The sequence below is a fragment of the Oryctolagus cuniculus genome, chromosome 11 (assembly GCF_051225735.1).
Source record: "Oryctolagus cuniculus isolate XC-2025 breed Fujian yellow rabbit chromosome 11, ASM5122573v1, whole genome shotgun sequence".
NCBI lineage: Eukaryota > Metazoa > Chordata > Mammalia > Lagomorpha > Leporidae > Oryctolagus > Oryctolagus cuniculus.
Window position 1 is genome coordinate 102,930,046 of NC_142877.1, and position 27,430 is coordinate 102,957,475.

At 41.0% G+C, this 27,430-nt stretch overlaps 1 protein-coding gene across 18 annotated transcripts in view; it reads right to left on the reverse strand.

Moving 5' to 3' along the window:
- Positions 1–25,916, reverse strand: part of ANKS1B (ankyrin repeat and sterile alpha motif domain containing 1B) — a 1,209,513-nt gene extending 1,183,597 nt beyond the window's left edge. For 5 of the 18 annotated variants that reach the window (XM_089308835.1, XM_089308834.1, XM_089308833.1 and 2 more), the window contains exon 1: positions 25,710–25,902. In XM_089308835.1, the coding sequence (XP_089164961.1) occupies positions 25,710–25,843 (134 nt within the window). In that variant the 5' untranslated portion in view covers positions 25,844–25,902. Of the gene's footprint in view, positions 1–25,709 lie in introns of all 18 variants that reach the window. The other 13 variants (XM_089308830.1, XM_089308826.1, XM_089308829.1 and 10 more) reach the window with 8 other exon arrangements.
- Between the last annotated feature and the right edge of the window lie 1,514 nt (positions 25,917–27,430).

The window sequence follows — 27,430 nt, forward strand, 5'->3', positions numbered from 1 at the left end:
TTAGGATCTTATTTTAATTCATGGTGTCCTTAAATTTCAGAATGATACAGTTTGGTACTCTTTTCTCATTCACTCTGCTGGATACTTGATTTTTTTTTTTTTTTGGAGACTTGTATCCTCCAGTACTAGGAAATTTTCTTGTATTTCTTCAATATTTCCTTTTCCATTTTCCTGTTCTCTATTTGTAAATAATCAGTTGATTGTCATGATGCTGCTTCCTAATAAGCCATTCTAAAAGTCAGTGGCTGTATTAGCTTTTTAGTCAACTGTAATGAAGTATCTGAGGTCTGAGGTCAACTATTTTCTAAAGGGAAAAAGGTTATTTTGGCTCACAGTTCTGGTAGTTCATAATTTAAGATCAAGACCTTAATGGTTCAGACATCTGGTGATGTCATTCTTGTTGGCAGAGTCTCCAAGCAGCACAGGCTATCACAAGTAATAGACAGGAACACAGGTGTCTATCTATATCTATGTAGTCTCCTATAAAGCCACCAGGATTCAATCATGGGGGCTTTACTTTAATAATATAATCCAGCCTAATCAGTTCTCCCAAGACCCCATTATCCAAACATCACAATTGGACTGAGTTTCCACATTTTAGTTACCATTAACATAAAACCCTGAAGCTTAAACTGAGTTCAGGGTGACAAGTCATGCCATTGGCATAAAACAGTAACAGCTCATAATTATTCCAACCTCTATCAGTCTGCTAGGCAGTTCCACTGATCTTGGCTGGGCTTTGTTGGACAGTTCTTTCTGAGCTTCACCCACATATTTGTGGTAGGCTGGCCATTATCTGAATTATTAGGCTGGACAGGGCCCTATTCCTTGAGTCTCAGCATCAAGCACATTCACATGATCCACAGAGGTTTCAGGAAGGAAGCAGAAATGTGTTGGTATGGGGCCAGTGTTGTGGCATAGGTTAAGCATCCGCCTGTGGCACCAGCATCCCGTATGAACACTGATTTGAGTTCCAGCTGCTCCACTTCCAATCCTACTCCCTGCTGATGGCCTGGGAAAACAGTATAAAACTGCCCAAGTGCTTGGCCCCTGCACCCGCATGAGAGACCTGGAAGAAGCTTCTGGTTCCTGGCTTCGGATTGGCCCCGCTCCAGCCATCATGGCCATTTGGGGAGTGAGCCAGCAGATGGAAGACCTCTGTCTCTGTCTCTCCCTCTGTCTGTAACTATGCCTCTCAAGTAAATAAGTAAATCTTTTTTAAAAAAATGTTTTGTTGTTGTGTCAAGTTGTATACAACCCATCAGATCAAATTAAATCACGTCACCATATCCAGATTGAATGTCCAAGGGCAATATCAAAAGGGCTTATATACATAGACTCACACTTGGAACGAATCTCTGTGAATCAAATCCTGAAAATGCTGAATTTGTACTATACTTTTTTTAAACACTCAATTGAAAGCTTATATCTTTTTTTTTTTTTTTTTTTTTTTGACAGGCAGAGTGGACAGTGAGAGAGAGAAAGGTCTTCCTTTTGCCGTTGGTTCACCCTCCAATGGCCGCCACGACTGGCACGCTGCAGCCAGCGCACCGCGCTGATCCGATGGCAGGAGCCAGGTGCTTCCTCCCGGTCTCCCATGCGGGTGCAGGGCCCAAGCACTTGGGCCATCCTCCACTGCACTCCTGGGCCACAGCAGAGAGCTGACCTGGAAGAGGGGCGCCCGGGATAGAATCCGGCGCCCTGACCGGGACTAGAACCTGGTGTGCCAGCGCCTCAGGTGGAGGATTAGCCTATTGAGCCGCGGCGCCGGCCTGTACTATACTTTTCTTTCCTCTGTTCTACCTGTTGGATTTATTTTTTCATTATTTTGTTTCAGATGTTATTGTTGTTGATCTGTTGTCTAGGAAATTTTTTCAATGTTATCTCCAAACTCCTCTAATTGTTTTTATATTTTTTAACAATAGATTTTAAATTTACAAGTTTATTTCTTGTTCTCACAGTTCCTTTTTCATAGCATCTGCTCTTGTTTTAAGGGCACAATATCTTATTATTCTAAAGAAATCTTTAAGAGTTTTTGGAAATATTCTTCAATTATCTCCACTTTTTTCAGATGGTAAATAAAATTGTCACTCAGTTTCCAATAGTACAGAATACTATCTGAGTGATGGAAAGGTTCTTGTACATTCAATTGACTTCCATTTTCTGCTCTGTATTTTACCCACAGCTTCTGTGATACCAAGAGCTTCCAACTGTGAGTCTCTACAAAGGTTTGCTTTTCATCAGTACTTGTCCTATGGGCACTTCAGATGTAATTTCTTTCTCTCTGTGTAGTCAGTTACCACACTTCCTTTTATTTGTCATCTTCCAAAAATGTGTTCTGCTCCCTTATATGCTACCCCAGTCTCTTTGACATTATAAATTAATACTTTTTAAAGTAATATACTACCATTTCAGTGAGATTTGAGGGTGCACACAAGGAGAGTACACGTGTATTGTATTTAAAAAGAACCTTCCTCCATATGGGCTTAGAAAAGGTGAGTTCCAAGTAACAACATAATAATAAAGCAGATATCCAATGTTGGAAACACAAAGGTGAAGTTCAAGAAAAAGGTCAGGGTTAGGGATATAGATTGGAAAGATGCTTATGCAAAGATTCTCTCTCAACTGTCAGAGCAGATTTAAAAAAAAAGTGGGGGGGGGGGACAAAGAAAAACTATTCCATGAAATAAAGTGCCTAAATTAGGAAAAAGACTCTACCAGAGTCCAAAGGAAGAGTAACGATAAAAACAGAAGTAAATGTGAGTTAGTATTAAGTCACAAAGATCAAGGGAAGAGAAGGTTTTAAAAAAAAGTCAAACGTTGCTGAAAACACATAAAGAGATGAGGATATGGGAAACACACCATTTGGTGTTTAGGAAGCTAAAGAGAAGTTTAAGAGATCTGTTTCAATAGCATATGAATATAAACGATAAAGGAGAAAGTCATAAAGCAGTGTGTATTGGTTCTTTTATTTTTTTCAAATAATCTAGTGGTGAAGTGGAAAAGAAAAAGCCTAAGGTAAGTGGGAGAAGGATTTGTAAAACACACTAAGGTCAAGGAGAGCTTTGGATTTTTTTGTTTGTTTGTTTTTGCCTTATTGATTGTTAAAGAAAAAGAAAAACCTGGGCAGGAATACAGAGGAAAGATTCGAATGAAAATGCAAGAAGGAAATTAAAGGAGAGTTAATGCAGGCTTGGAGGAGAAGGCAGGCTATGTAATCAGGAGCACAGGCACAGAGATTCCTCTTAGGAGGAATAAACAAACAAAGCCTCCCTTAAACTCCCTATTACATTTACCAGAGTAGCACTCAGCCAGTAATGCAGGCAGAGATAAAGGAACAGAAACATAGGCAGAGAGATACAAAGGAGAAAATTCTGAAAAGCTCATGCCTCAATTAAATAAGGAGCCAGGTTATCTGCTGAGAGTTACTACAGTAGAAATGGAATTTATGGAGAGTGGAAAAGGTTTGGAACAGCTACTCTGGTAAATGTAATAGGGAGTTTAAGGGAGGCTTTGTTTGTTTATTTAAGCAATAAAAGCAGCATGAAAAGTCCTGATGAAACTACCATGCATTATGACAACCCGACTATGAACAAAATACACTTTTAGAAATACCAAAATCACTGCTTTTCCCAATAGTACTACAACATCAGAGATTTGCTCAGTGGGTGTGAAGTAATACTGGGTAAGCAGGATAAAATACTCAAAATTTCACAAAACCTAAGTATTTTTTTCTTTTTTTTTATTTGACAGATAAGAGTTATAGATAGTGAGAGAGAAAGAGACAGAGACAGAGACAGAGACAGAGGTCTTCCTTCCATTGGTTCACTCCCCAAATGGCCACCACGGCCGGCACTGCGCTGATCCGAAGCCAGGAGCCAGGTGCTTCCTCCTGGTCTCCCATGAGGGTGCAGGGGCCCAAGCACCTGGGCCATCCTCTACTGCCCTCCCGGGCCACAGCAGACAGCTGGACTAGAAGAGGAGCAACCGGGACTAGAACTGGCGCCCACTGGGGATGTCAGTGCCGCAGGCAGAGGATTAACCAAGTGAGCCATGGTGCTGCCCCAAACCTAAGTATTTTTAATTTAAGGATTTCCTTTTCTATATTACCTTTAAGAATGAAATACATAGGAAAAAATAATAAAAGTAAATCTTAAATCAGGAACTCTTTCAACATGTATTTCTGGCTAAATTCAGACTTAGTCAAATCCTAATTCCAGGATAATTAAACATAACTGACCTTCGAAGTTCTTCCACATTGTACTTAACTATAGCAATTCTAATCTCCTTTCTCCAAATACTATTTCTCCACTACAACTGAAATAGTTCAACATTTTCACGATGGGTACTTCACATTGGCAAATGCAAAGGCCGCTGCTTCTTGGTATTTATTTCATCTCAGCTGACCTTTGGTCACAATTAGATTACTTTGGGTCCTGATTCCTTCTGAAATTCATATGAAACGATGTTACATTTACAGAGCACTTTTAATCACTATTCCCTTCACCATTCCTTTAGCCAAGCATAGTCACTTGATTGATATACCTCTAAAGCAATGGTTCTCAACTGGAAGCAATTTTATGTCCCAGGGGACACAACAATGTCTTATGGCATCTAATGGATATAGGGTAGGGATGCTGAAATCTTACAATGCAAATGACAGCCCTGCCCCACTCCCAGCAAAGAATTATCTGGTCCAAACTTCAACAGCGCCAAGGTGGAGAAATCTGACTCAAAAGCTACTTCACTCATATTGTAAGACCTATAGATAGATAAGAATCAGGTAAAGCCTACCTTTGGCTCAAGCTCACTCTCTCTGACCTTCTGTGTTCCCAGCACTTTGTCTGCCTAGACAATTGAAACTTGCTTTTTTCCCAGCAATGCTATGATAGACAGATCCTCAGATCCTTAGTTCTTCCTGACATCTGACACCTAAGATACTGTTGGCCTCTGTGCAGTTCCAAAACTCAGTGGGCTTATTTCTCACCATGGAAAATGGGGCGACTTTAATCCCTTGTTTCCTGGACGTGGATCTTTACAGTCTAGTCTCCATCACAGCCTGACTACTCTTAATCACGTCTTGCTCCCAACACCCCAGGGTGACAATATAGTTTGACACTGCACATCAGAGCAACTTTTAAAAAGCTTTTTCCTGTCTAACTTTGGAGTCCCGGCATTTCATCTCATCTTTCTTGAGTCACCTAAGGGCATGGCTGCCTGTCTCCAGAACAACAATCCACGTGTTTTAAGAGTTCATTATATGGTCACTGGAGGAATACATGAACCAATATCCTGCAGGCTTGAGCTGCAAAGAACATATATTTAAACTGGCTAGATTCTGGATCTTAGAGCTCTTTCATTCAGCCACCAAAATATTTGTTGAAGTACTGTGCCAGGCATAAGAGGTGGGGGATTAAAAAAAGAAAATACATAGACCCTAGACTTAAATAGCTGACAGCTTAGTATATAAATAAGATATGTAAATAATTCATAGTTAGACTCATTACCATCAATTCCTATTCTATAGCTGGAAAAGTTTTTAGAGAAATAAATTCCTTCCTCAGAATTGACAGAAGTCTCAAAATTATGCTGGATAAAGGAATGAGCAAATTAACAAGCAGATGGATGAATGAGAAACCAAATACCAAGCAAGTTCTTTTGGGGGGTGGGGTCTTAGGCAAGGTGGTACATCATGTAAATGAGAGCTTCATTATCCTACTACATCTCCTTTCATCTTTCTTAAATGTCATTCTCACTATAAATGCTAATTGGTTTAGCATATATGTAACAAATTAATCTGGGTGGTAGAATAATTTGACAATACAATTCAGGTTGAAAAATCTTTGCTTCTCAGTATCACAAATAACGAAGTTTCTAAACAGAACTATTAGTCTGTGCACAGCTCAGGCTTGATGCTGGACTAAAACACACCATATAGTTTCTCCATGTGTTTACAGCCAGCATCCCTTTGATTGGTCAATGCTTGTGCCTTATCAGTTGTTAAATAGTTTTAATGCCATCCTAATTGCTACATCTCTCAATTTTAGAGCAGCCAGGCAGGGTTCCAAAGAAAAGAGATCATAACCATATCACATTCATTATCCCTTTAAAAGTATAAAAATAATAATTACCAATACAGCCTACACAAAGAATCCACTTGATTGGATTGATTTTATTCCTGTATAGCACCTGGTTAATACACCATGATTTTCTTAATCCTTGTTTGTTTATTTGAAAGAGAGGTGGAGAAAATGATTTCCCAACCAATGGTTCACTCCCAAGATACCTGCCACATATAGAGAAGGAGAATTTCCCATCCAGTGGTTCACTCCCAAGATACCCACAACATTCCACACTGGGCAAGTCAAAGTCAGGAGCAGAAACTCAGTCTAAGTCTCCCATGTGGATGGCAGGGATCCAACTACCTGATCCACTATCTACTGCCCTCCAGGGGTGCACATTAGCAGGAAGTTAGGATCAGCAGCAGAGCAAGAACTTAAACTCAGGTATGCCAATACGGGAGGCAGGTGTCCACAAGGCATCCTAATTGGAGTACCAAACAATCAGCACCGTGATGCTTTCTTTCTTTTGCAGCTGCACACAGATATCAGATGCTGCAATTAAGATTATCATGATTTCTTGGGGCTGGCGCTGTGGCTCACTTGGTTAATCCTCCACCTGCGGCACCAGCATCCCATATGGGCGCCGGGTTCTAGTCCCAGTTGCTCCTCTTCCAGTCCAGCTCTCTGCTGTGGCCCAGGAGGACAGTGGAGGATGGCCCAGGTGCTTGGGCCCCTGCACCTGCATGGGAGACCAGGAGGAAGCATCTGGTTCCTGGCTTCAAATCAGTGTAGCTCCAGCCATAGCGCTCATTTTGGGAGGTGAACCAATGGAAGGAAGACCTCTTTGTCTCTGTCTCTCTCTAACTCTATCTGTCAAATAAATTTTAAAAAAAAAGATTATCATAATTTCTTATAAGATGGAGTCACACAGAGCAAGGTTTGAATGCAGTCTCCATCAGGTGCTATCTACATGGTCTGCAGCAAGATGTTTAATCTCTTTTACAGCTGAAGTATATATGGGATTTTAACCAAATGCAAATGGGGGAAAATATTTACCCTAGAAATCTGTGGTGAGAAATGATAAGATGATATATTTATACATACGACCCTATATACTAGATGTTCAATGAACACTAGCTTTCTCTTTTACCCAAATCTGATATAGATGTACTGAGCAAAATTATCTCATAACCCTTTCTTCTCTCTTTGCTTCATTGTCTTTAGCTCCCTCCACTTTATCAGATCTTCATTCACTGCTTCATGTACTAGAAGTTACTAAGAACATGAACTTACCACTGCCCCTCCCAAAATATCGAGACATTTCTGGAATCCATAGTGCAAACTAGAAGTTATGGTTCCCAATTTGCCTTTATCCTAGAAGTAATATTACTGTAATATTGCAGCAGAATTTTTTCCTCCTTTGTTCTCTGATAATTTTTCAGCACTGAAGACAAAACACAGGATTTTGAGTCAGGTAATCCTGGTTTTCAAATCCACCTCTTGTCACTTAGTCAAGTTAGTTACTTGGTCAAGTTATTAAATTTCTCTGGGCCTCACTGTCCCATAAACTAGCACATATATGGCAATACGCAGAGTGTCTAGCACATAAGCGCTCTCACAAATTATACTTAATTGTTCCTCAGCACTGAGGTTGCTAACTAAAGCTATGTCACCAATCAACAACTAATCTCAAAGGATATAGTCCAAGTCCAGTGCCATTAGCATGTGCTCTGTTCCTCAGTCATTATTTCTTCAACAAAAAACTTTCTGAATGAGTTACATGTTCTAGGCATAAAATAACAACATTTGTAGAGCACCTTAAAAGATAATTAAGCCGCCGGCACCGTGGCTCAATAGACTAATCCTCCGCCTGCGGCACCAGCACACCAGGTTCTAGTCCCGGTCGGGGCTCCGGATTCTGTCCCGATTGCCCCTCTTCCAGGCCAGCTCTCTGCTGTGGCCCGGGAGGACAGTGGAGGATGGCCCAAGTGTTTGGGCCCTGCACCCGCATGGGAGACCAGGAGAAGCACCTGGCTCCTGGCTTCAGATCAGCGTGGTGCGCTGGCCGCAGCGTGCCAGCCACGGCGGCCATTGGAGGGTGAACCAATGTCTCTCTCTCTCACTGTCCACTCTGCCTATCAAAAAAAAAAGTTCAAAAGATAATTAAGCCAAGATCTCAGGCTTGAAAGAACTCGGGGTCTAGGGGGAAGCAAACATCTACAAATAATTAGAATGTGGGGTTTCAAGTGCTAATAATAGAGATAAATGTATATAAAGTGCTAGGCAAGCACTGAAGATGGAGATCAGGCACAGCCCCCTAGAAGATGTGATTATGCCAGAGTTGACTCTGAAAGGTTGAACAGGGCTTCACTGAGCACAAAGGGAAAGATGGATATTCAGAGAGTAATAACAGTTGAGTTTACAGTATCTGCTTACAATGCCAGGGACATGAATCAGGTATGGTTGGAGGATGCTGTTGCAGAGAAAGACTGTTCAAAAAATGAGGCAGGAAGGAAGGAGCCAAATCACAAAGGATCTGAAATGATATGCCAAAGAGTTTGTCCTTTATTTTTTAAGCAGAAGAGAGCCACTGATATATCTCTAAGTCAAAGAGTAATGTGTTTTAGAATGATTCCTATAATGGCACAAGAAGGAATGGATTTGAAGGGCTGGAATTGGAGGTGGTGACAACGAATGGATATGAGTAAAGGTCAAGCATGTTCTAGGGTTTCTAGCTTACATAAATGGTACACTGCTGTTCCCTAACACAAAGGAGCCATACAACCAGCAAAGAAAAACCATGGGTAAAGATAATGAGCATTTGAGTTTCACACCTCCACTGAAGAGGAGATGTTCAGTAGGGTACTAGGAAAAATATTATCTAGAGTATGAGAAAGGAAAAGATTAGAGATATAAATTTAGGATAGATTTTGGAAAGTAATAATTTTTTTGTTGCCATAAAATTATTTTGGGTTTAAAAGCATAGCCTGCTGCATATTTGGAATAAACATGCTTTTTAATAATTTATTTTATTTACTTGAAAGTAGAAGAATGGTGAGGGTGGGGGAAGGAAGGGAGAGAAAAAAGAGACAGTGAATGAGAGAGCTCACCTCTCTCATTCCCCCAGCAGCAGAAATGGCCAGGCTGAAGGGCGCTAGGAGCTCAATCTAGGTCTTCCATGTGGGTGACAAGGGCCCAACTACACAACTTGCTGCCCAGAATGCACATTTGCAAGAAGCTAGAATTGGGAGCAGACCTGGGACTTAAACCCAAACACCCTGATAAGGAATGTAGAGTGGCATATTAACAGCTGTACCAAATGCCCCTGCCCCTCAGGAACATGCTTTTCAAAAGAAATGTAATTTGTTTAGACTTCTCTCTCAACATCAGATGAAAAGATTACAAATTTAAACCCTTACATTACTATCTATTGCACGTATATTAAATTTCAGCATAAAATGGACATTTATCAATATACTTAATGAAAATAATAAATTTGCTTACTACTTTTCTCCAGCAGTCCACAAAGCTAATAATATATTCTAACTATAAAATTAATATATTTCCAAAATAATGTTTTCATGGCAAAAAAATTAGTCTTCTTCACCTTCTAAACAAACAAGTGTTTTAATTTCCTGAGTAAGCATTAGTCATACTTGACACTGAACAGAATCCAAATTCATTGAAGGAGTTAAGAAATTACTAAAATCCCAAGAGCAACATACCTCACCCAGAGAATCTAGTCAAAAGCTTATTATAAAGGACTAAAACTCAATGTCATACCAAAATTTTAAATAACATCATGCATCCCTCTATTTAATAAATTATTTCAAAATCAGGTCACAATTGACAGACACACTATCTTGGGCAGACGGGAGAGAGTAGATAAGCAGGGAAAATTTCCTTTTCTCTACTGAAGCATGTCCACCAACTGTCATATCTGGAAAACAGCCAAAATGAGCACTTTATTTGCAAAAAGAACAGGAGATTTAAAATATGAGCAAAATATGTGGAATATAAATGTAGAATATAGATTTAAGATTCACATTTATGGGTGTTTAGAAATAATGTTTCAAAGACACAAATTTAAAACACAAATTCATCCATGTAACAAGCTTTAAAAGTCAAAGGCAGAAATCTGAGAATCAATGTTGATAAACTTTATCCTTTTCCAGGCTGTAACCATCTATCCAGGGCAAGGTTCCCTGATATGCTTCCAAGACAGACAACCTGCCCACATAAGTATTTAACTGATTTATTCCCATAAATTACCTTGAGAAAACTATGACCAAACCATACCTCTTTCTCTTAACCTTCCTCTCCTTTTGCCACCTACCTTTGTGTTTCCTCTGAGTCACAGATCATTTTCTAGTTTCCTAACTATGGCATTTACCAGCAAAAGCTGACACAACCAAGCTGAGGGAAAACAGTTGAACTTTTAAGGAAGGAAATCAGGAAAGTGAATCAGGGAGCCTAGAAACATTAACAACTAGAAAGGAAAAAAGGAAACCTTGGACTGTGTCTGAATCTGTATGAACTCTAGATTATGTTCTCAATGCAGGTCAGAGCCCAGAGTCAACTAAAGGTACACAAGGGTTTTCTCCCTGATTTAAAACAGATACATATTAAAAATAATAATAACCATGGACCCCAAATAATGGTCACAGAAAATAACTAGGGGAAAGAGAAGGGCAATCATTTTAAGTGACTTTAGTATTGGAAGCTCCTTTGCAATTATGACATTGTTTCTTTTTTTTTTTTTTTTTTTTTTTTTTTTGACAGGCAGAGTGGACAGTGAGAGAGAGAGAGATAGAGAGAAAGGTCTTCCTTTGCCGTTGGTTCACCCTCCAATGGCCGCCGCGGCCGGCGCGCTGCGGCCGGCGCACCGCGCTGATCCGATGGCAGGAGCCAGGAGCCAGGTGCTTTTCCTGGTCTCCCATGGGGTGCAGGGCCCAAGCACCTGGGCCATCCTCCACTGCACTCCCTGGCCACAGCAGAGGGCTGGCCTGGAAGAGGGGCAACCGGGACAGAATCCGGCGCCCCGACCGGGACTAGAACCCGGTGTGCCGACGCCGCTAGGCGGAGGATTAGCCTAGTGAGCCGCGGTGCCGGCCATGACATTGTTTCTAAGACCACTTCACCTTGGATAAGGTGCCTGATTTTACACATAATGTGTTGGTTCTTTAAAGAAACAAAGAAAACAGAGAGGAAGTGTAAAACACAAGGTGGAGAAAGACTACTGTTTTGAGCGTATTCACTGAAGAAATTCACGAAATAGTTAAGAAACTTTTCCATATGCCCCTCTTCTGAGATTTGCCTCCTTTCCCACACCCCCAAATCATGAAGTCGGACTGAAAGAGACCCAGCAGCCTAGTTAATGCTACAAGATCCCATTCTTCCACTCACCCACTTCCCTATCATCATCTTTACTGCCTTGATTCCTGGTTTTCGCGATGGCCTAGAAGTTTAACTTTTCCTTGACTATATGAGACTTCTCCAGTCTTATGAACTTCCATTTCTCTTTGAAGAACAAGTGAGCAAGACTTCCAAGGAAGATCATAGATTCCTTCTTTCCATCAGAGAAATGATGATGATAACATGGATTGGATTGCTGAGAAAATAAATATCTGTCAATCCCTAAATACAAGAGATTGGGAGAGCTTTTTAATGGTAATATGGAACAGATAGGATGAGTTTGTTGCATGGTCCCTTGTTCAACTGGTGAATGCCACAAATGGCAAAGTTAAGAGTCATTTCTGTGAATGTTCAAGATCTCAATAGAAACAGAAAGCCAAGGTAAAACACTATTGAACACAATGAAAAGGTTGTGTATTTTATTAGAGGTATTGATGATATGAAAACAAAAAAGTTATAAAAAAGAGTAAAAATCATGATTTCTTCAGAAAATTTCTTCAGAAAATGTACAGAAATTTTTTCTGTACATTAAGTATGCCATTTTTAAGTCCAGGCCTGTTTATTTCCTTTCTTAGACAGCAAAACTAGAATTTTGACCATCTTCCCACTGAGCTTGCTCTCCCAATCCTACAAAAGGAGAGCAGCAATTGATAATACTACCTCTTCACATTTTCCTGAATTTGACATGAAAGCTGAATGGTCGTTTAAAGTGTAGAAAATAACTGCAATGAATTATTTCTGTAATATCACCAACTATTTTTATCATTTTTTACAGATAATGATGGTATTTACAGCTATGGCAAAGGTTTACTGAAGAGTTTCCTGGAAGTTTCTTAGCTTGGGTATGTTTCCAGGAATTATAGATTCCTGGTAAAAGTCTCTGTATGAATTACTTACTGTCCTGGTTCATTTGGAGCAATAATTTTCATAAGACCTGTGCAGATTTACCATCTTTTAAAATATACTTGGTCAATTTCCTGACATAATGTTCATATGACATTTTAAAAATCATTGTGGGAATATCATATAACAAGAAAACCCTACTTGTTAGAATCCTAGTCTCTTATCAAATTCTGCAAACTCAACTTCCTCTGTGAATGACAGTTACTATCTCAGTGCATTTGTAACTCTTTTCTGCATTATCATCATCTCACTGAAATTCTTGAGAATTTACGTTGCTGACAATTAACATAAAGACCTTCTGCTAAACAGACCTAAAAATACATAAAGATTTTTCTGTCAATCTGGAGAACTACTACATGTCCATAACAATATATATATATGAAAGAAAGACATTAAAAATGCAAAGTGCTGACAAGCTTAACAAATTATCATCATCTCCCCAAAATGCAGGAAGAAATAGCATCCAGGAGAACTGCTGTACAATACCAGGGCTTTGGTTATAATTTTCACCTTATCTATAATTATTAATTGCCCATGGTCTGATTTTCTTCCAACACAAGGTACAGGCATTGCTGACTTGGCAAGATATTATTGTCATCATCATCATAGATAAACAGTGGCTATTACCCTCTTCCACTTCCTCTCCCACTACAGAAATTTCTCCCTCATTTCTCTTCTCTTCCTGAAAAAATCCATCCCTGAAGCCATTAAGCAAGGCAGAGAAAGGTAGACATCCACTTCAGAAAAAAAAAAAAGGAATGGCTGGCGCCACAGCTCACTAGGCTAATCCTCCGCCTGCAGTGCCGGCACCTCGAGTTCTAGTCCCGGTCGGGGTGCCAGTTCTGTCCCGGTTGCTCCTCTTCCAGTCCAGCTCTCTGCTGTGGCCCAGGAAGACAGTGGAGGGTGGCCCAAGTGCTTGGGCCCTGCACCTGCACCCGCAAAGGAGACCAGGAGAAAACACCCGGCTCCTGGCTTCAGATCAGCACACCAGCCATAGCGGCCATTTTGGGGGCGAACCAACGGAAGGAAGACCTCTCTCTCTGCCTCTATCTCTAACTCTGCCAGTCCAAAAAAAAAAAAAAAAAAAAAGGAGGAGGAGGAGGAAACTGCAGTGGTCTACAGTGGAATGAGAGCACCCAAGCCATGGTGAGAGGATGTCCATACTTGGGCAGCCTAGTTTGGCAGGTCAGAGCCTAAGTCAGAAGGCATTCCTATGAAGGATTGGCATTCTAAAGAGGGTTAGAACCCAAGTACAGTGAAAAGGGTGTGGTGGAGGCAGAGGGGAACATCCTGGCATAGGTGTCAGAGTCCAAAAAGAGAGGGTGTCCACATGGAAGAGTGACCCAGTGTAGGGACAGGTGGAGCCTCTCCAGGATGAAGATTATCCCCCCGTAAATGCAAAGGGACCATGGGAAGGGGGAAAGGGTTCCTCTGCAGATAATAGCCTAAGATAGGGTAGCCTGAGAGGGGCAAGGAGGACAACAGAGGGAGGGGTTGGTGGTGAAGTAAACCACTGGCCACACACAAGCAGTCTTTATCAAATAAGTAGATGTACATAGATAACAGAAGCTAGACTGCAGATGGACAAAGGAAGTTACAAATGAGGAAGGGAGAATCTAGAATGAACTCCAGCCCTGTGAGGCTGGACTGGAATTAGAGGTATCATTACAAATTCAGGGTTTTCAATATTTGTATATAGTTGTAAATGTGTGTACAAGAGCACTTCAAAAAGTTCATGAAAAAATACAATGGCAGAAAAAGTTGTTTGGGTGCACATCAAGCCCCTATTACAGTGCCTTGAATGCAGATGCTAGATAGCATCATGTTCCAGTTTCCCAGATTCCTTTCTTTACGAAGTTTCCTTTTTTTTTTTTTTGAAAAGCAGAGTGGACAGTGAGAGAGAAAGGTCTTCCTTTTTGCCGTTGGTTCACCTTTCAATGGCCACCGCGCTACGGCCGGCGCACCTGGCTGATCCGATGGCAGGAGCCAGTTACTTATCCTGGTCTCCCATGGGGTGCAGGGCCCAAGCACTTGGGCCATCCTCCACTGCACTCCCGGGCCACAGCAGAGAGCTGGCCTGGAAGAGGGGCAACCGGGACAGAATCCGGCATCCCGACTGGAACTAGAACCCAGTGTGCTGGCGCCACAAGGCAGAGGATTAGCCTAGTGAGCCGCGGCGCCGGCCGCTCCGCTTTTATGATTGCAAATCAACCACTTACTAAAACTAATTCACTGAACTGAGAGAATGGTATAGCCAGCTCGTCATACAAGGTCCCCATTCACTGGTCCTACAAGGTTCTAATTACTGGCTTCTAAAAGTGATTTATTTCCCTATAAATAACATTTCAATGTTCTGTCTTGTCTCAAGGGGTTTCTTTTCCAGGGACTCCAGACACAAAGCAAAAAGTAACTGTCACCTGCATGTAGCCTCCAAACTGACTGAAGCCCAGGAAGACTTCATCAACATTCCCTAAAGAACACGATACCGCTAACCAATCGAAGAAGGGCCATGAACACTGCAAACCTATCTCTTGGTCCCAACTTTGATCAGTGAGATACTTTACCCATAACGCCACAGGTAGTTCAAGAATTAAGTGACAGTAGCCTGGTTCCTTGCTCTGTGCTTCGCCATAAACACCTCCATTCTGCCACCATCCTGATATCAGCAAGTGGCTTTCTGCATATCAAGCAAACAATTCTAGTTTTGGGATTCTTTAGCAACTCCTCCAACAAGTTGTGGGAGTTGTTCTATATCAACTTTACTGTTCATGTGCTATCAAGAAACAAACTTAAAGCAAAATACTATCCATACTGTGAAACTGTATAATAGGCACAAACCAAATTGAAGATCATGTAGGAAGAGAAATATGTTACTATATAATTATGTAGAAAATGTACATTCTATCTACATATGAGAAATGCATGAGAATCTTCACATTTTAAACTGGGACAGGCATTGACTCCTACCAAACTAGGAAGCAATATAGCAGAATAGAAAGATTTGCAACCAGAAATACCTGAATTTCAATCCTGGCTCTGTTATTTACTAGCTTTGTAACTTTAGGCAAGTTATACAGATTTTCTGACCTCTTGTCTCATAAATTAAAAATGGCATTAGTAATAAGGATATTTAGGATTGTTGTAGAGATTGGATATAAGGCAAGTGGAGTGGTTAATATAATATCTGAGACACATAATACTAGCAATTCTATTTCCTGATATATATCCTAAGAATGCAATTTCAGGGCCAGCACTGTGGCATAGTGGATAAAGCCACCGCCTGCAGTGCTGGCATCCCATATGGCACAAGTTCTAGTCCCGGCTGCTCCATTTCCGATCCAGCTCTCTGCTACAGCCCGGGAAGGCAATAGAAGATGGCCCAAGTCCTTGGGCCCCTGCACCCATGTGGGAGACCTATAGGAAGCTCCTAGCTCCTGGCTTTGGATAGACCCAGCTCCTGCTGTTGTGGTCATTTGGGAAGTGAAGCAGAGTATGGAAGACCTACCTCTGTCTGTCTGTCTGTCTGTCTCTCTCTGCCTCTGCTTCTCTGTAATTCTGCCTTTCAAATAAATAAATAAATCTTTAAAAAATGCAATTTCATGGAAAAGGTGGTTTGTATGATAATGCTCATAACATTACTTGTACTAATAATAAATAAGTTTTAAAAACATCCAAATATCTAGCACCAAGAGAATGATTAGATAACAGGGATCTGAGGGTCTCAGAAAATGCGTCTGGTAATGACAGGTGATTCTTCTCATGGAGAAGATCTATGATAATTCGGCATTAGATGTAATACTATGATGCCATTGAAAGTATTATGATCAGGGTAACACTGAAAAAAATTTATGATATACTGTTAACAGCAGGTTAAACAGCCAGCTGAAATGCCAGCACCACAAATAAGCATCAGATCAAGTATCAGCTGCTCCACTTCCAATCTAGCTCCCTGCAGATGTGCCTGGGAAAGCAGCAGATGATTGTCCAGGTGCTTGGACCCTTGCTGTCCACATGGGAGATCTGGATGGAGTTCTAAGTTCATGGCTTCAGCCTGTTCCAGCCCCAGCCATTGCAGCATTTGGGAAATAAACCAGTGGGTGGAGAATCTATCTCCCTCTCTCTCTGTAACACAAATAAATATTTTTTAAAAAGGAAAAAAAATCAGGACCCAAAATTGTATGCTTCATCTGATAACTACATTAAATATGTTTAGGGGAAAAAAGGTTGTTTTAATAATAGCAGCAGAGATGATTTTATATCTTTTATTCAAATTTTTGAAACACAGTCATGTTATTGTTATAGTGAATAAATAATACAGTAAAAAATGGGGGGAGAAAGTCAATGGATTTCTATGGGTTTCAGGATAAAGTTCAAACTCCTTAGGGAAAGAAGACACACAAAGTCCTTCAGTCTCCATACTTCCACACCAAACTACTCATAATTCCCCAAATTACATTATTTGTTTTCTCATAGTTATTGAACATACTGTCCTTTTTGCCTCAAATGCCCTTTTCCCAACTTGTCATAATGGCGAAAGCCTACTCATTCTACAAGATTAAGCTATCACCTCCACCCTGAGGTTCCCCCTGCATACTCCTCCCAGGAAGAATGAAGGGGGCTTCCTCCTTGCTTCTAGTATTCCATTGTAGTATATATTACACAATACTTTTAGCTCTTTGGTTACACATCTGTCTCGTTATTCTACTTGTACTTGAGATAGGCAGAGTTGATCTTATTCAATTTTGGTAATCTATAAGATACACAAATACTTGTTAAAATAGCAAGTAATTGGGGCCAGTGTTGTGATGTAGCAAGTTAAGCGACCACCTGCAATGTCAGCATCCATACAGGTGCCAGTTCAAGTCCCAGCTACTCCACTTCCAATCCAACTTCCTGCTAATGGCCTGAGAAAAGCATCAGAAGACAACCAAAATGTGTGGGCCCCTGCATCCATGCAGGAGACTAAGAAGAAGTTCCTCATTCCCAGCTTCAGCATGGCCCAGCCACGGCAAATGCCACCATCTGGGGAGTAAACCAGCGGATGGAAGAACTGTCTCTCCCTCTCTCTCTGAAACTCTGACTTTCAAATAAATAAAATAAACATTTAAAAAATAACAGTAAATGATCATTCTTTGTTATTACTAGTTATTACTATTAGTTGTTATTATATGATATTACTACTATTAGTTGTCAGTTCCTTACAATATTCTGATTGACTCCTGGGCTTCTTGTATAGTATTTGGGTCACTGATTAGTAAGTTTGCTCTAAGGACACCATAATGCATAGGATGATACAAACCAATGAGAGCTTTTAAGAAATAGTTTAACCATTGTGATTCTTCACTTTTTTTCTGATTATGTCTTCTATCAACCTTCTGTCAGCTATTGGTCAATAATCAAAAGAAACCCAACAGGAAGCAATTCTGTCCTAGACTATTGCACTACTAGAGTCTGCCAAGCCAAAGAACAACCCTAGATACTTCTCACTGCTCCCCCTAAAACACACCTACTCATTCCCATGTCTCCACACTAACAGGAAACTATCTACACAAAACAGAATTCTGTAAGTAAATATTCCAGGTTTTTTGTAGATTCAAAACACTAAATACATATTTAGCATATTTGTATGATACACAAGACATTTCAATTGCAGATTAGCAATGAGGTAGCAAACAAGAACCCCAAGTGACTAAGAATAATTTAGACAAAAAAGGAAAACATAATGTGGAAGAATGCTAATTGGGATCCAAGGGCCATTCAAATGCCTCTCCCTGTACATTATGGAATAACCTAGATACTGAAGTCAATGTGCAACATGAAAATTTTTTAGTGAAAAAAATACATCTATAAGAATTTTAATTTCAAACCACATTAGATATTACAGTTGTTATATAATTGTATCCCATATCTTTTTCACCTGTGATTATATAATAAATGTTTAAGGAATAACTTCTGGAGATAAGTACATAATCTACCATATGTTCCTGTCTAAGATGAGCATATATAAACCAAATAAAAGTTCTAGGGACAAAACAAGCAGCAAAAGAAAAGGCTTTTCCTTTACTAGCCCCATAGTATCTCACTTCTCAGGGATCCAGCTGAATCCCTAGCTCTGCTTTGGCCTTATAAGAAGGAAGGGTAAATGTTCACCTTTATCCAGTCCTTGAAGGTCCAATATTCTTCTTCCTCAAGCCATCCCACCTCAACTCCTTACACAGATTTTCCTCTTAGGAGAGGAAAGCTGGCACAGAAACTACAGCCAGGGAGAATCTGTAGTAATTTAGATAAGAGAAGAGGCTTTTGGGGGCCGATGGGCAAAAAGAGAACCAAGCAGGGAGAACTGAAGGAAATGTGGTCTGGAGATCAGAAATATTAACCAGGCAGCAGGAAATGAGGCTGGCTGCTTATGCCCATATCCATCAGTCAAGATTTGATCCAATTTGATCAAGGAATAACAAGTCTAAGCAGACTGTTTAAACTAACTGTAAGAAATAAGTAATTAACTATTTTAAATAAAGCCATTCTCACAACAGAATCCAAATAACTCTACAGCACAAGTAAATCAAAGTTATATTTTATAACCAGATCCATAAAGACATGTCACTTAATAAGAAAACACTAGTCATAAGAAACAGATACAGGCAAAGAAACCAAGGAAAACAAAATTTATCTTTCGACCACATTTTTCTGATACACCCTCAAAAATCAATTCCAAGCCTTACCTAAGTATAACACAAATGTAAAATTCATTTGCTATTTTACTCATGCAAAAAGAAGAAAACCAGATTCTAAGGAGAGTTTCTGGTTACACAAGGAAATTCACAGTGTTGTTAACCAGCATTTTCTCTGTCTGCCTACATAGTTTACATGATCATGCAACCACGTACATGGGAAAGAACAGGAACAAGGATGAGTCTTCCCAGTTTTTTCAAAGTATTCATTATCAGCATATGATGAGTAATCAAAACTTAGCATATTTTAATTAACTAAAACCATTCTGCAATATGTTCAAAATGGAAAACCAAAGATACTAAAATTCATTAAATACCTTACCTTCAGGTTCCAGAGGCTGAAATTAGTCTTTTCTAATCCTGATTTACATTACAGTTGGCTTCCATTTCTGGTTAAATATCAGGAAAAATGTAAATGTTCTATAATAGTTTCCTTGAAAGAATTTTCCAAAAATTACCCCAAATGCATAATTAAGGAAATGATTTCAGTATATAATTGAACTAACCAAATTGAGAACCTGAGAGGTTCAATTGCTAAAGTCAAGAAACACACTGAATATTGTACACTCCAGCTTTAATGTCAGTGAAGACTTGCTCAACCTTTTTATCAATGGTAAGAAAGCACACAACATTAAGAACTGTGCAGGGGCCGGCACTGTGGCGCGGCAGGTTAAAGCCCTGGCCTAAAGCGCCAGCATCCCATATAGGCACCAGTTCTAGTCCCAGCTGCTCCTCTTCCGATCCAGCTCTCTGCTATGGCCTAGGAAAACAGTAGAAGATGGCCCAAATGCTTGGGCCCCTACACCCATGTGGGAGACCTGGAAGAAGCTCCTGGCTCCTGGCTTTGGATTGGCACAGCTCTAGCCATTGCGGCCAATTTAGGAGTGAACCAGCGGTTGGAAGACCTCTCTGTCTCTTCCTCTCTCTGTAACTCTTTCAAATAAATAAAATAAATCTTTAAAAAAAAGAAAAAAGAAAGAATTGTGCAGTATAAGAATGGAAAGGTTGGGAGCTACCATTGGGGCACAGAGGGTAAAGCCATCTCCTGCAACACCAGCATCCCATATGGGTGCCAGTTCATGTCCCATCTGCTCCAGTTCCAATCCAGCTCCAGCTTGGGAAAAGCAGCGGAGAATGGCCCAAGTGCTTGGGCCCATGTGGGAGATCCAGATGAGGCTCCTAGCTTCAATCTGGTTCAGCCCTGGCCAATGCAGCCATATGGAGAGTGAACCAGTGGATAGATGACACCTCTCTCTGCCTCTCCCTCTCTCTCTGTAACTCTGATATTCAAATAAATAAATCTTTAACAAAAAAAAAAAAAAAGGAAAGAAAGAAGGAATGGATAGGTTGAATAGTAGTCACTGGCTTGCTATTCTGGTTCACTGCTATTTATCATCCTCTCAGTTTTGGAGAGCGAGCTGAAATCCCTGCTCAGTGGAGAAAGAGGTCAATACCAAATTCCCTCTCCTCTTTCCTTACTCCCAATCATGCAGCTGGCACTGTTCACTCCAGCAGACACAGCTCCCTGAACATAATGGTGCAATCACCATTTCAAACATCATTACTATCTAAAATAGATAACCCACTTGCAACATGACTATTTTTATAGATATAACATGTTCATGTAGCTTAACTACTCTATTTGTGATTTATTCCATTTAACCAATGCAGTTTCCCTGAGAGTGAGTTTTTGGCATCAGGTCCCAAAAATCACAATTGACCAAATAGTTAAGAAAATTGCAATTGTTCCTAGTTCTTATCTCCTTGTGCCAATCACCAAAACCTTTATGAGCTGAATCCTGAATCTCAAAATTTTTATCAACTTTCTGGTTTATGTCTTTGGTGACCAGAAGATTATATTCCCCCTTCTTATTAATCTACTTTTTCCACATAGGGGTCTTAAGAACTGGATATTTTATGTTCAAGAATTTATTAAATATACCTTATGTTGTACTAAACTCCTTGACACATTAAGAAAATCACATATTTGGAGCATTAACAAACTTTTATTGCCTTATTAGAATAAAAAAATCCTTAACCCTAGATTCAGCAAAAAAAAAAAAATGGACATACATTTTCAGTGGAAATTATTTTTTTTTAGAACAAAAGGTAACTGTCCCAAAGCAAGAGATTTAAATAGGTTTTTTAGCTGCTTCGTGAAGGATATAAGTAAAAATGTAATTTTACAGGTAATCTGGAGCAAGAAAAGGAAAGAGGTAACTCAATTTGAGTATTCTGATGAGTTCAGACTTCTTTCATAATAAAAGAGGCTGGTATAACTGAAAACAAACATAAAAGTTTATACATGTCCAGTAAAGATGTTAATGTCTCTTTTAGCTAGGTTTGAGAAAGGGAGAGATGGGTATACAATAGATTATTGATGTAACTGTAAGCTCTAACAAGAGTAAAACTTTCAGATCACTAGAGGATTTTCTATGGTGTCTAGCAATACCAAGAATCTGCTTCTATTTTGCTCCTATCTTCCATACTGAAAATCATTTTCAAATGAGGAAACATAAACAAATAATGTTAGGAGATTATCAAAGCTCCAGGGATCATGAGACACACACAGATGCTTTGCATGAGTGCTAAGTATCCATTCCTAGAAGATCTAGACGCAGTAGGGTAAACGGAATTCTCACCAATATGAGGAATTACCAGTGGTTCATTACTAGGTGGAAGGTATAACAAAGTAGCCTGATTTGGGCGGAATTTACAGACCACTACTGGAGTGGTGGATCAAAGGAATGCCATAAACAGAATATAACATGAATTTAGGAAGGCATTGGATAAAATACCTCACAATATTTTCACAAGTATAAGGAAGAAAAGTAGCTGATAGCTCTATTAAGTGGCTTCAATGTTCAGAGAGATACCATGCATATAGCTTGCTACTTTTATGATAACCTCAAGAGAGGTTCTTCGGGAATATATCATGCAGTTTTAGACTCCAGTTACAGAAACATTTCTTATTAAAACAACACATGATGCAGAGAAGTTAATATGCTGAAAGACTCAGGAATTTAAAATATTTAGGAAGATTAAAGACATGGGCTAAAACAAATAAGATGAAACATAACAGGAATAACTTAAGTGCAACAAACACGTTCACAAGCACCAGATTAGCGGTACCATGGCTTCACAGGTCAGTGAGCAAAATAATATCTGAAAGCATTAATATGCTCAGTGACAGCTAACATTATTACATGGCTAAGCAAATCCTGTCCCGAGGCTGATATTGTGGTGCAGTGGGTTAAGTCACTGCTTGCCATGCCAGCATGCCACTATCAAAGTGCCAGCTTGAGTCCTGGCTGCTCAGCCTCTGATGCTGCTTCCTGCTAATGCACCTGGCAGATGAATTAGACTACTTTACATTGATCCAAAAAGCCACCTAGCACCAATTTCTGGAAGTTACAGGAAGGTAGATTTCAGCACAATAGAAAGAGAATTTTTTAAAGAAGCAGAGTTTCTCCCAAAAATGGAATGGATCTAGTCAGTGGAGCACTTAAAGAAGTCAACTAACTACCTGGTCAGATACGTTGGCACAGAAAAAATACTGCACTAGATGAGAAGCTGGATCAAAGGCTCCTTTCAATTTGAAGATTCTATTATTCTAATACATCATTTACTAAGGAAATTTAAATTTACTCCCAGTCCTTTAGTAATTAAGGCCTTAAGAAATAGTTAAGTGCTTTAGAGTTACATGAGAAACAACACTAATGATGAACACCTATGTGCTAAAGGTTTTGCATTCATTATATCTCCTTTAATTCTTGCAACAACCTTATATAATAGGTACTATTTCCACTCTATTGAAAAGGACAGTGAGGCTTAAAGTAGTTTTTGTATTTATTCAAGGACATTCTTTTGTTGAAACTTTCAACATCACCCTGATTCCATCACAAAGCTACTGTTTCTTAGTAGATAATAAGTCATCAAAAACATCTTCAGAAAGCTCCTTATCCAGTAAACCCTGAAAATTATGAGATATTTTAATTAAAAACAAAAAATTACAAAATTTAAGGATTTTTAAATGACATTACTCATAGCAAAAAAAAAAAAGTTCATGTTGGATTATCTCAACAGTACATGTGCCTTAATAAAATGAATAAAATGAATTCAATTAGTAAGACTGAAGACATGGTGAGGCAAATTTGAATCACAGAATTTCACATCTTTGCCATTACTAATTATGTGACTTTGGGCAAATTCTTAATCTTCCTATTTCTTTAGTCCTTCATCTGTGAAATGAAGATTGACTTCTTAAGGTCAATATAAGAACTGAATGAGATGACACAGGCAAGGATGTAGCAGAGTCTGACACTATTATTACACAAGTCATAAAGCAAGAGGGAAAACATGTCAAACTTCTTCCACAATTCATACCAAAATATCAAAGAATGTCAAAGTGTCATTATGTTTGGCAGGGGCGTACATTTTCCATTATCCTGTAAGTAAACTTCTAAGGACAATCATTTGTGAAATGAAATGAACACTGAAAAAAGTGTGCCTGCTTAGAAATTTCATTATATGCAAAGGATCACTCCAAGAATTCTCATTTTCTCCAAAGACACCGTTTTAGTTGTTGGTTCAGTATGAGATAAATAAATTCAAGTTTAAAGGTTAGTGCTTTTGTGATTTTTACGACTTGGCAGTTGTATTTTTTTGCTTCAATGTTTTCTTGTTGCAGAGCTACTACTGCTACCTCTGACAAACCAGCAAAAAAGAAAACCTCTCATTCAAGATGCACATCCTGGGTCACAATTCTACTACTCTGTTTAGTGTTTATCAACATTAAACCCTGTGGGTCACAATTTTGGTACTTAGGTTTACCAGCATTAATTAAATAGTTGGCATTCTACCACTAACATTTGATATCTATTCTTTCCTTTTTAATGACACAACTGGGGCAGGACTATTTAAAAGATGTTTGCCTTCGAGTTCTGTCGCACTGACAGTCTTCTCTGAAATTAGCTGAAATTCTCAAAACATTTCCAAAGGAATTCGTTATTTGATTATTTGAGAAACCTCTTTCAGCATATAGATTTCCAGCCAGTTATTTTTATCACTGATGGATGCACTAGCAAAAATCCTTATTTCACCTCTAACTTAAAACTGTAACTAGATTCGCTTTTATGTAAATAACCTGTGGCAAAGAGCACTTATTTAAGCTTCAATCTGAAATAAGCACAGTATCTATTTGTGTTTGAAAGTAAAAGTATTCAAGAAGACAGTACGCAAAGGAGTCATCATTCTACAACCTATTGGGAAAATGTCCCATAAATATTCATTATTCTGAAATGAACTGTCATTCCAATACAATGGCACTGTCAACGAGTATATATTAACCTATAGGGTTTTTTTTTAAATCTCACCAACTATTTTCCAACTAAATGCATTTCACTATAATGTGCACTTCTCATTTTCTCTTTAGCCAGTATTATAATGAATTTCATTGACCACTAAAACCGTTGAGAACTTACAAAGAACACAATGTTATCACCCAAAAGTTTGTATTAACCACAAAAGAGTAGCATGGAAGTTTTTAGAAACCAAGGAAAAAATCACTTGAGCTTTTTAAAATTTTCATAAGAATAGTTGGGTTGCCTAAGAGACATTTTGAAGTGAAGATATGAATGATGATTGACGACTCCAAAAATATCCAGGACAAATTGAAGAGCCATGATTCTAGAAACTAAAGAGCTTTCCTTAAATTTTATCCAGTGAATACTCGCCAGGCTTTCTCACTCCCAGCTGATTTCATTTGTCCACCAATTCAACTTTTAATAGTTTCTCCATTATGCAAATCAACCCTGCTATTTCTAAGGTACTAGCTGTTGAATAAAGACCTTGACATTTTTTAAAATGTCATCTTAGAAACATTCTCCAACTGACATTCATCTCACCTGCAACATCTTCACATGAGAAGGCCTCTACCGTATTCCACACACACTATCCCAAACGGGCATCCTTCATCCCGAGATAAAATGACCAAGTTTCATTCCGCTTGGACCAGGCATCTGCAAGTACTGCTGGGGCTGCCTAATCAGCCTTATCAAGTTTCACACACACCCTGTCCTGATGACATCCCATCACAAGGCTCACTCTCTTCATCTGGGGGGATCATAACCCACAGCACAGCAAAAGCCCTCTGCAAGAGAAGGGAGCAGCAGCCCAAGACTTTGGCTTTTGCAGGGTAATTGCATGCACGCAATAGCTCCTTTGCCAATTTCATTTAACTAGACAAAAAAGGCTGGCTTCAAAGCTGCAAATAAGATTGCAATAAACACTGATGGAAAGCAGGTGGAACACCGATTTTCTTCAAGCCACACTCGCACCTGCACAAGTTCTGCACCACAGCTCAGAGAAAAGTAGCTGACTGACGCATTGATGGAAGGCTATTTTAAAATTACTCAAAGAATCTAAGGCACCAACCTGACTGGGAGGCTCATGCCTCCTCTCCATACAACAGTCTGTTTTCCTACCTAATTTAAGAATGAATTGCTGGCAGCCAGCAGGTGCAATAACCGTGGGGAGGACGGATCCATCACAAAGCACAACGAGGTGTGCCATCCCCGGACCTGGAGCCCATCCTTACCTTAGCAGATTAGACAGGGGCAGGGGTCCGGATCCACCGCCCAGGATCCCTCCTTTCCTGCCAGACAGGAGTTTCTCCACCAGAGCCACATTTCCAGTGCGAGCAGCCTCCAGCAGCTCCTGGTCCTTCCCCATAGTCTCTGACCGGCTCCCTCACAGAGTCCTTCCCCTCCTCGGGTCCTCTTCCCCCGCCCACCCCCACTCCCCAAAATCCTGGGCCCTCCCCGCCCCACCCTAAAATAATGCAAGAGCTTCAGCACGAAGAGATGCCTGCAGCCCCAAGCCGGGCACACCACTCTCTCCTCCTCTTCGGGGCGCAGCTTCTACAATGGGGATCAGACCATGTCTTGGAAGAGGGGCTGGCCGAGCTGGGAGCCGCGACGCGCCCCCACAGCCACTCCCCTGAATTCCCGAGGCCTTGTCCCCGCGGGTGGGGCGTGAGGGTGTGGGGGCCGGGGGTGCTTTTGAGGAGCGGGGAGGGGGGAGGACGGTGAGGACTCAGGCGGCCGAGCAGGAGGCGGAGATAGTCCCCGCCGGAGCGCAGCGAACGCCCGCGGCGGCAGCAGCCCCTGCTCCCTCACGCCCGGCCCGGGCTCGCCTCAGCGTCCGCGCGGGCCAGCTCGGCGGTTACGCGGCGGCGGCGGCGGCGGCGTCCGCGGCCCACAGCGGGGAGGAGCGCGGCGGCGGTAGTGGCAGCGGCAGCTCAGGCGGCCGTGGCCCGCGCCGAGGCAGGGCGGTGCGGGCGCGCCGCGGCGGGCGCGTGCCGAGGGCGGCGGCGGCGGCGGCGGCGGCGGCTGCGAGGCCCGGCGCGGGGGGCGTGTGCGCGCGCGGGCAGGTGCGGCCCGCGGTCCGAACCGAGGTGGGCGGGGGGGGCGGGGCGGGGGCGGGCGGAGGAGGCCGGGCGAGGGGCGGGGCGGTGGCACGAGATTCTCTTGGTTTTCGTGGGCGGGGACCCTCCCTCTTCCAGTCTCCTTGGAGGAGGTTTAACTGTGTGAGGGCTGGAGTTCCCCGGGCTGCTGCGACTCCACGCGTCGGGTCGGTCACGGCGCTGGAGGAAAATCCTCCATGACGGGGATGGCAAGGCCAGTGATCCTGGAAAGGGGCCCTCTGCAACCGCTTCCATCCGAGTCCTGGCAACTTAACTGGCCTTTGGCCGTCCCTCTGTAGCTCCGCGAGAGAGACTGAGCTCCCTGCCCTTGGCTGAAAAGCGGAGCTTTGTTTTAGCCTAGTTTCTGAGGCAGTACTCAAGGAGCGATTTGTGACTGTTCCAGTTTTTCTAGGGTCTATAATCAGCCCACATTTTCGTTGGGCTTTGGAGATCTGCTGACTTGTGAAAGTACCAGGGAAAAGGCCCTCATTGAAAATTCCTCCACATCCACACTGGGAAAAATATAAATAGGCATGGATTAGAGATCCACTTTAATTTGCATAAATCATCAGCAATTCATTGTGCATGGTTGGCTTGATTTTGTTAGATGCTCTCCTGCGTGGTGGAGAACACGCGTTTATTTGCTTTGAAACTTCCTGTGACACCTTGTGCTTGGCATATCCTTGGAATAGACCTCATAAAGGTTAACTTGTTGATAGGCGATTGGTAGGAAAAGGACATGCTGGACACTTTGCTTACAACATCCCAGTGACCTGGATATTATTACACCATATCTGTTTCAGAAATGAGGACGTAACAGCTCAAAGCATTCATTACATTTCAGGAGATGCCAT